Source organism: Eutrigla gurnardus (genome assembly GCF_963514095.1).
Source record: "Eutrigla gurnardus genome assembly, chromosome: 3".
NCBI lineage: Eukaryota > Metazoa > Chordata > Actinopteri > Perciformes > Triglidae > Eutrigla > Eutrigla gurnardus.
The window spans coordinates 2,108,977-2,119,844 of NC_139917.1; the positions used below are offsets into that span (position 1 = coordinate 2,108,977).

Sequence of the window (10,868 nt, forward strand, 5' to 3'; positions counted from 1 at the left end):
ACATTGGACAAAAGTGTCTGCTAAATGCCCTAAATGTAAATGTAAAATTCCATGAATCGAGCAGCCCTACATTCCAGTGTGTTTTTAAGACCATTTTTTAAGTTTTAAGCATATTTTGCTGATTATTGGGATACTATCATGAATCGCAATTACATGGTGACAGACTAGGGCTACTCTATTATGATCAAAAATTATAATCACAATTATTTTGATTAGTATTGAGATCATTATTTTTAAGGATTATTCATTGATTTTTTGGTGACAACACATTTTTATTGCACTTTTGAACATTTAAATAAACAAGAATTTCATGTTGTACTACATTCCTGCTCATAAACCAATCACATCAAAATAAGAGTCGTATACAGTAGATTATTCTTCCACTGAACATTCGGTATTCAGTTTGTGAAATTGCAACGAAATTGAAATCTACTGACACAAATTTTCTATTTCTTTTGTGTCGCTCAGGGCGACTTTGAAACAAATGTATTTTAATTGGAAATATCGTTTTTTCCGACTTCATGCAACAAAAGGAAAGTTAGGTTTAGGCAACAAAACCTCTTAGTTAGGTTTAGGGAAAAACATCAAAGTTGGGCTTTAAATAACTACGTACGGTTAGATTTAGATAACAAAACCTCTTAGGGCCTGTTTCCACGTATTTCTGGCAGTAAAGCAACCACAAAGTGAGGCCTGGTGGCTGGCTGTTCGGTAATGCAACACTTAATTTGATATGTAGCTCATTTAAAATGTCTATATCACGGCTGGTCATGTTCATTTAATTTTGTTAAAACCAAAATCCTGATTGTGAATAATATCCATATACACCAACAAGGTTTCATCCATCATGGCTGAAATCACCACTATAGATGCTTTGTATGTGGAATCCCAGATCCACTAGGAAACCAAACGGCATCTGTCTGAGTTCATGACATCATCGAGAGGTGCTCTCTGAATTTCACCAAGCTGGATTTACTGTGAATAGTAATACACACATCGGCTGGTTTACCCCAAAACAAATTTGCTTCACTTTTGGTGTGAACTAAGCGTTTGCCATATCTTGTGTAACACCGAGTGTTGAGGGTAAAACTCTTTCTTCCTGCCTCTGGCTCTCACACACACACACACAGACAGATCAAAGTCTGCATACCAACTTAAACATCCATTGCCTTTATTTGGCCTTCAATGCCCCGAGGCCCATCCCATGATATTACTGTATCCGATCTGATTCAGGGAAGTTAAGAAACAACACTTTGTTACATTTCATCTCTGCAGCTGAGTCTCCGCTTTGCATTTGGATACTGAAATCCAATTACGTCAGCCTGTGCAGCCGCAGACACTGGCCCACTTCCAGTCCATCGGGAGCCGACTCACTAACACTGTTTGGATGCACTCTGGCGCTTCACACCTGAGAGGAGGCGCAGCTTTAGAACGCACGTTCCTCAGTAAGTCACACCGTTCTCATACTTTCTTTTAAGCAGACATGACATAAGAAGAAACTCCAAGGGTTTATATAGGATTCTAATTGGTTTCTAACATTTTGCTTTTTCGTCTCAGGTCCAGAAAGAAGCAGCAGACGCAATCAAACACTATCTATCAGTGGCTGTGGGTCACCATAGCAACGCTTGCACTTAAATATCAAATTCAGGTTAAACCACTCTTGTTCTCTGGCTCAACAAACAGCACACATCTTCTCTTAATGTAAATGAGCAGCGATGATCACATCGCTTTATTGAATATAGGACTCACAAGCGGCATATCATCCTGATTTCAGTTCATTTGACAACAAAAGCTTTCGCCGTGGTAACAGGTTGAACACACATTCTACTTTTTATGTTACTATTAATGACGTTTAAACGATAGATTCTGATTAAATGCACTCTATGCACTCACTATCCTGGTAGAGCAAGTAAAATACAGAGCTTAATTTAAAAAGTGAATAAATAACATCTTGGAACTTTTGCAACCAGTGTGACCATATTTGGTGTGGAGGAGCGACGGGTGGATCTGATGAACTCACTTCTGGTGTGAAGCTGTTAACAAAGTTATCCAGTTATAATTAGCTTCCATAAAAAATAAAGTAATCTTAGTCGCAATCTTAATAGCTAATTGCATTGGTGCACAAGGTAGCCCCGCCCCTAAAGCATCCCCTGGTTTCTGGTCTGTTGGACTCTAAATCGACCATACTGTACTAAATGAACATCATGCTGGATTGAAGAAGACTTGAAACTAGAGATTGAGACATAAACTCATGTTTACAATGTTTACTGACATAATACATCAAGAGAGAAGTAGGACCATTTCCTCATAGACTTCTATACTATCAGACTTCTCTTTGCAACCAGAGGAGTCGCCTCCTAAAGTTGATAGATTGCTGCCTGGTGCAAATCAAGAGAAAACAATTTGTGATCCGTGTTGAAAACAAGACTCTGAAGTAGTCAGTTCCAATGGCAAATTATAAAACATGATGGTGGAGGCGTTCTGGCTCATCACTGGCACCCTTTCAGAAATAACGGGGCCAGACAATGTTGATTCACAAACCAGATCCACTTTTGTATCAGAATAAGGATCTCTAAGACCAACCACGCGGCAGCTCTGCAAGTGTGATAAGAGGATGATATGCCTTTGGTTCAGAAACGTTGACATTCAACATATTCTGTAAAAATGTAGGATGTCATAATTTTCTAGCGACTAAATGTAGAGTTCACCGGGAAACTCACCAGGTTAACGTTGATATTTACGTGGTATTCATAAGGTGTTATTGTGGTTGATTTTTTTCCCTTATGAGGTGTTTGAGCTTGATCCTACTGAAGGAGCTTCCTGTCCCTGCTGTCTTAATCTGCTCCTCTTTAACTGATTGGATTTATCTCGGGGCTTGAATTAGAACGACCAGGTGGTCAAAACCAATAGGAGGTTGCAGGAACCGGCTTAACTCCCATCGCTTCATACAATGTGTGTAACATGTTATATGACAATAGCATGCTCCGTAAGCAGAATATTGGCATTGTTTATCCCATGCACTGCTGTTGTAAAAACCGTCATTGCTATTTGTCACCACAGGGAGCATCCAATGAGACACATTAGGCCCAGAGCTGCACTATTTTAGTCACAAAGTCCCTGGAGGCACCTGGAAACCTGAACAGTTTTAGCCACCACCACGCTCCATTTGTCACTGTAAATTTTAAAAAAGCACACACTTATCCCCCCATACAGCCAGTAGCTATAAATCAGCAGGCTGCTTCGATCTTTCTGTCAACACGTTGGATAATAGAGGAGATCAGTGTATGTCCTGAAGCACAGCTGTGTCTCTGTCAACCTGCAACTTTCCATCCTTCACTGGATAGAAACACTTTACACCACTTCACTACGGGATGGAGCTCCTCTTCTCCTTCTCCTTCCTGAGTGTCGTCAAAGCTGCGCGTCTCGAGCTCTTTATTCTAATTGCGGGAGTGACGTAACAGTGACCAGAGAATAGGCTACGGTGGCTGCACGGTACCTGATAGTGACCACACAGCCGTCAATGAGCTGTGTTCGGAGCCGGACACAGCGCAGTGTACGCACAAAAACACGGACGTGTAGCTGGTTCTTACCGTAGAAGGCATTTCGCGTTATCTGCCCCCCCATGTCTGTTATCCCCGCACGGTCCCGTTTATCGCCCCGCGGATTATTCAGACGGTCCCGCTGCACCGTCCGCCGCTCGCGACATGATTGCACGCTCGCGTCCGGTCGCTTCTTTTCCTTCCGAATGGATGCAAACACCGGACCCACATCTCTTTCTAGTGAGCGCAGGGACAACAATGTGAAGGCAACACCCCCCATTCACGGAGGAGCGCTCTCTCCGCCCCCGGTCTCACTCACTCAGCCGTCATTTACATAAAAGGTGGAGACTGGCTGAGCGCGTTTTAACACTGTCGCTACCGGGAGCAGTTCACGGTTCACGTCAATGAAATGAAGAAATGATGCTGTAGTGTGTACAGACTTTGTTGGAGCTGCCTGTGTGTTCCAGGCCCCTGGCAGACAGACTGGGTGACCCCTCAGGCGAAGGGCCCTGGAGTGAGATAATAATACATTCATCATCATCAGTCATCAAACGGATGGAGAGTGAACTAAAGGAAACCAGATGAACGTGGGGTTGAGATCTTTTTCTAGTTAATAATCCACCCAGAGTGGATTCATGTATTATCCTAAAACAAATATAGTTATACCTCTGAGAACAAGTTACTATTTTAAATTTTTATAAATTAATTGAATTCGTTTTATTACTGTTTTTAATCCTGTTTTTTGGATCTATGTTTAATATTGACATTTTAAAATTAATAAAAATGTATAAAAATGCAATTGTGCATTTTGCTTATACATTTACTTCATCTCTGTATATATGTTTATTAAGGGGTGTACCAGTACAAACAAAATCACAATTCGGTTTGTTCAATGCGGGTCTGTCTCTACATGTCAGCCCTGTGATAGACTGGTTACCTGTCTGTCTCTACATGTCAGCCCTGTGATAGACTGGTTACCTGTCTGTCTCTACATGTCAGCCCTGTGATAGACTGGTTACCTGTCTGTCTCTACATGTCAGCCCTGTGATAGACTGGTTACCTGTCTGTCTCTACATGTCAGCCCTGTGATAGACTGGTTACCTGTCTGTCTCTACATGTCGGCCCTGCGATGGACTGGCGTCTAGGGTGTACTCCGCCTTTGCCCAATGTCAGCTGGGATCTGCTCCAGCCCCCCTGGATGGATGGATGTTCCATGGTTTTTTAGTCATGCTTCAGTACAATTTCATTACAATTGGGAAAACAAAAGAAAATTAGTTTGCTTATTTTTACAATCAGAAATTCAACAGTTGCTCATGGGTAATTATTACTTTAAAAAGGAATGTTTAGTACTATAAGCTAGATTAAGGTAGGAGTAAATATTCTTTAACATTGCGCTATTTCATAAGAAGTCAATAGGCGCGTTTCGAATAAAGCATGCGCATATGCATTTGCCTCGCAAAACCAGGCATTCTGGGAAAAAAAACGTCACAAATGCTGGTGATAACTTCCCTTTGCGACATGTCACATGACTTTAAAAACTTGCGGTATCTCCTGGGTATGTCCCTCCGCATGTTTTTCTGTGCAGATGGTCTCAAATAAGTGCGGACATAAGACACTCCCCTCAACGTTGCCCTAGTTGGTTAGAATTATCACGTGGTATTTCCCACGTGAGAAAATTCCTCAGCCTCCGTCAACAAGGGGAGTTCAAATGCCTCGGCTCGAGTTCGTCAGCGACGAAGAAAGCCAGCGCCACTGGGTAGACCATATTCTTTGTGCAAAGTCTGTGAAGTTTCCCCTGGCGCGATAGTTTTTGTTATGTATACAATTATTAATAAAGTTTAAATTTAAAAAAAAGTCTGTGAAGTGCACCTGTGTCCGACTTGACGTGGTGGGACTTGACGTGTTTATGACGAGTTCCGGCGGAAACGCTCAAGTCTCGTGCATGCATAGGTGCAAATGCATGCGATCCGAAACGCAGCCAATGCAAAGTCTAGATAACAGGAAGTGAAGGCTCGGGATCAACACCCAGAGGAAGGAAGTCAGACTTGACTCCTCCCCTTCAACTTTCTGAGTCTCTGTTCTCAAACTCCCTTCCAATTGGGAAACAGTAGCAGCAACCCCAGAGCTAGCAACTTATAAGTATGCCCGATGTTGATCCATTTCTGACATAGCCGTAATCAGTCGGAGTTTTGGTACATCTCTTCACTCTGGCAGCGGCATGCGCCAGTGAGGTTGACTTTACAGACATACCGATCGCAAATCTGTGTCCAGTGAGCTGCTCCAGAGCTAAAGTATAGACAGACTTCACTGCCGGATCACCGACCTTCAAATTATGTTTTTCTCATGTTTTAATAAACATCTTGTGACAGTCGACATACGTTTAAGGTTTTATGCAGAGTTTTCACACTATTTCGCTGCCGCACCACAGCGGCTTCCGAAGCTTAGCACCGCCCACGAACATTGTGATTGGTTGAAAAAAATACAAACGAGCCAGAGTGTCTTTTTGCTGTAATGTTAGCAAAGCCTACCTCTGATCCATCCAAACTCCAATCAGAAAAAAAGGATTTTGAAAGCTATTTGCTTATCATCTTGTGGACAGATCTAGCAAAGCATGACTTCAGACATTTTACAAACCACCATTATTCTGTAATTACTTTGGCATCGTTTTTATCTGTTAATTACAATCAAATCACAGCAATTTTGCTTAGTTTTGGTTCAGTAAACCAGCCGAAGTGACTCTTGTTATACACAATGAATACAGCTCAATAAAATGTACCAGGCACCTCTGGGTGATGTTTGATTACCTGGTGTATCTGGATCTTCACAACATGCACCAAGCAGCAGTAGTGGTTACTTCAGCCATTAAACCGACATGGAGGTAACCCCGGGTGATGCAAAAAAACACAAATGAGAATGCAGTCAAACTAGCGAGGCAAAAATCAGTCTGTCATAGGGCTGCACAACTAATCAGATATTAATCACAATCATGATTTTTCGTCTCCCACAATGAAAACAAGATCAGCCGTGATATTGACATTTTTAATGATCCTGCGGTCAAACTTGTGTGAGTAATGCAATGCAGAAATTTGCTTTGCGTTTGGTGTGAACCAATGCAATGATTCTGTCACATTATAATTACTGTATGTCCTGTTGGTCTCAGGCAAGTCCATCTGTCCTGAAACCCATCAGGTCACTACACAAACAAGCACTGAAAATATTAGACAGAAAGTCACGACAGTATCATCACTGTTGTCATAACCCGGCTCATAGGTTATGACAAATACGGCATAAGACAAAACAGGTAGCAGTAAATGAATGAGTTTATTAAATTAACTTAAACAATTTGAGGTTATAAATACAAAGATGAAGTGTGTTAGTCAGTAACATCAGTAATGTAGACGTGGATGCGTGAGCAATATAGGGTGCAAATGTTGTAAAGTGAAAACAAAGCAGAAACCAAACAAAGAAAATGTGCTGCGGGCGGGGATGCACCCCAATCAGAGAGAGCGAGCGCCAGGTTGCGGCTGGGTTTTTATCCTTGCAGGAGCTCCTGCACCAGGTGCTCCCAATCCGTGCTCTACTGACGTTACCTTCAAGGACACCTAGGAAAAACCATAACTGGTCAACCACATGAGCACATCAACATTAGAGAGGGACCGTCACACCCCCCCCCCTTAAAAGTCGGTGTCCCAAATGGATGACCGGCATGCCATCACCATACCACACAGGCACAAAAACAATATGAAGATATATGACCTTTATGTTGGATTCCTCAACTGTAACCTCGCCCACCCATCCTCAGCAACCCTGGTACCTGAGAAGCAAATTAAGACGACAGGCGCAACAAGATGGACAACAGATAAATACCAATACAAAAGGCCATATCAACTTGGAAAATAACACCAGACGATTCACTGCAGAGGAGCACGAGACAGTGCATCTGCAATGACATTCTCTGTTCCCTTTAATGAAATGTGCTTTATAAAATGAGTATATTGCCCAAGTACGCTTCTTCACAAAGGGGTTTTTCCCTCTTTGGTACGAGGCTTTTGGGCAAATCTGAACACATGTAGACCAAAACAACTGCACAGAGACTCTTTGGCGGGAATGGTCTTGGAACCCGATCCAACCTTGATCTACCAAGGCGGACTCTGCAGGTTCTAGCTAAACCAGCATTCTCACTCCCGACTGGTCAAATACCGCAATTCAAACTATGACGCTCCAAACTACGACGCTCCAAACTACGACACTCCAAACTACGACACTCCAAACCACGGCGTTCCAGCTTCCCGTTGGACGTCAGTCACGTGACTATAGCATGAATTAAAAAACTTCACAAAGATTAGATTCATCATCATGAAATCTGTCGAGACAACGATCTTAAAAGTGAAAACGATGTGTAAAAAAAGAATGGGTTTTCATTTTGCAGATTAAAAAAAACAATGCAGAACTGAACTCAATTTGATCTTGAAAATAAAATCCAGTTCCGATACTCGATATTCAATTTGAAATGATTCACCAACCTCTCATCACGTTGAAAGCTTGGTGCTGAAAATCAACGACACCAGCTGCTTTTGTTTTGTCATAGCTAGAACTATCCTCCACAGTCAACGATGAATATGCCTCCTGCGCCTTTCCTGATAACACACTCTGAAGCATGAGGGCACAGTCTGCATCAGGCCAACTCCTAGCCTTAGCTACGCGTTCAAATAGCAAGAAAAAGGTGTCTGGGTCTTCCTCATTAAATCGTGGCAACAAACGCAAGTTATTAGTGTCAAACCGCCCCGAAGACCTGGGCTGCTGCCCGCTCCCAGCCTCGCTGGATAATAGGCCATCTCTCACCAGAGTCAAACGATATCCCTCCAAATCTATTTTTGCTTTTTCGTCTATCTGACGGATTCTCTCAATTTCAAGATGCTTTTTAACATCCAGTTCTTGTTTCATTTTTTCATGGTCCAACTGCAACATCAGAATCTCTTTTTGTTGCTCAAAAGTTAACCCATGAGTCTGAAAAGACACAGGAAGATTTGGAGACAAATCACCCTTAGCCTCAGACATTATACCATCGTTGATCAGTTTAGCTTTTATAGCCGTTTTAACGTTCTCTTTGAGACGTTTGTCACCTTCAACCTCGACTGAATAGTGTGCAGCAATCCTGAGCAATTGCTCTTTTGTGCATTCATCCAGGGATCGGCAATAAACGCATCAACTTGAGACATTACAAAATGTGTAGCACAACCAAAGCCAGCAACAAACTTTTACCAACACCAAATGACCAGATAGCCACAACGCTGTTCACTCCTACGCACTGGAGGTAAAAACCTCCATTCGGTTTGGAGTTTTCCCCGCTATCTAAACCCAACCAGCTAACTAAACTCCCCCCTAGTCTTCATGTGGTTATTGGTGGTGGGTATTTATGCACTGTTGACCGCTGGATCAGGAAGGCGACTAGCAAGCTAGCAACCCTCCCAAAACCACGGACATGCTCCCAAGCAAAGCTTCTGCCACGTTCGCCACAACACCACCCACACCAGCTCAACGAACCCAAAGGAGAACGTCGCTACCGCCTACAAGGGAAAACCTCCTCACCATTTACCTGATTGCGCACAAGCAACCTGCGAGTGTTATCCGGGTCAGCTGATAGAAGCAGAAACAACCGGCAATCATAGAACTACTCAAATAGCCAAATCTGGGTACAAAACACTACACAATCTCTCCGAAATAGTCTACTTACCCAACAAAGCCATTATCCAACGCGTTCTTTTCCTCTACACCTTCCCACAAGAACAAACAAACGTTTAAGGACCTGCGCGCAAAACGGGAACAAACACGGACGGACGAGCCCCCAATTTGTCATAACCCGGCTCATAGGTTATGACAAATACGGCATAAGACAAAACAGGTAGCAGTAAATGAATGAGTTTATTAAATTAACTTAAACAATTTGAGGTTATAAATACAAAGATGAAGTGTGTTAGTCAGTAACATCAGTAATGTAGACGTGGATGCGTGAGCAATATAGGGTGCAAATGTTGTAAAGTGAAAACAAAGCAGAAACCAAACAAAGAAAATGTGCTGCGGGCGGGGATGCACCCCAATCAGAGAGAGCGAGCGCCGGGTTGCGGCTGGGTTTTTATCCTTGCAGGAGCTCCTGCACCAGGTGCTCCCAATCCGTGCTCTACTGACGTTACCTTCAAGGACACCTAGGAAAAACCATAACTGGTCAACCACATGAGCACATCAACATTAGAGAGGGACCGTCACACTGTGAAATACTAAACAAATATAAAATGCTTAGCTTTGATAATCTAATGATGTATTCTAATGTCCGTCTAGTGTACAAAATAATTCATAATGTTGCCCCTCCCCCATTGAAAACCTTTGTTAAACTCTGCTCTGAGCATTCCACTAGAGCCTTAAGATCTGTCTCAAGTGGAGATTGTAACATCCCTAAGCGTAGCTCTGCCTTTGCTCAATCTGCCCTCTCTTTTAAATCTGTCAAATCATGGAACAATCTTCCAACTAATCTGAAACTTTGTACAGACTTCAATGTTTTCTCCCGGGAAGTCAAACAATGGATCCTAAGAAATCAGACATGTCAGCATTAATCATGAGCCTAAATTATTCTTAACCTTGGCAAAGTGTGAAGTATTTTAATAACTGTATGTTTTGTTAACTGATATGAAATAGGACTATGTCCTGAGTGTTTGTGATGTGTGAGAGGGTGTATATGCATATGTGTATGGATGTTTAGAATGCTATGTAAATGGATAATTCTTATATTTCTATTGTTCTTATTCACCTGCCCAGGGACTACGGATGGAAAGTAGCTAGTAAGCTAAATCCGGTACAAGGCATCTCGTCTCATCTCGAGACTAATGTTATTTTGTACATTGTCCCTGATACAAACTTATTTAAAAAAATAAATAAAAAAAAAACCTACTTTAGCAGTTAAGGTACTCAATTGCGGGCATATTGTGAATAATACATAAATAAATAACACAAACATATCACAGAAATGTCTGTAATGCATCCCCTGGGGATTAAAAACCTATTTCTGATTATGTAATCCTCCATCATGAGACTGTGACTGTTGATCATTCCTGAACTGGGCTGTAACTTTATTTTAGTCAGTCTGTTGTCAAAATAATATTAGAAAATCATGAAATTACTCTTTGGTGAACAGGATAGAGAGGCGTAATGAGCTGCATCAAACTGCACATTCATGTTTCCGTTTAAAGCATCGCAAGGTAAACCCTGCAGGTGATAATAAATAATACGTCCCCTTCGCTTTCAGTGCCTATGAACCTGTAACCATAACAAACATGGGAC

The 10,868-nt window shown here is 42.1% G+C and overlaps 1 protein-coding gene across 1 annotated transcript in view; it reads right to left on the reverse strand.

Moving 5' to 3' along the window:
- Nucleotides 1-3,784, reverse strand: part of neurl1aa (neuralized E3 ubiquitin protein ligase 1Aa) — a 63,848-nt gene extending 60,064 nt beyond the window's left edge. Inside the window, exon 1 of the mRNA XM_084004974.1 lies at nucleotides 3,588-3,784. Within this exon, the coding sequence (XP_083861100.1) occupies nucleotides 3,588-3,621 (34 nt within the window). The 5' untranslated portion in view covers nucleotides 3,622-3,784. The remainder of the gene's footprint in view (nucleotides 1-3,587) is intronic.
- Nucleotides 3,785-10,868: the final 7,084 nt, after the last annotated feature.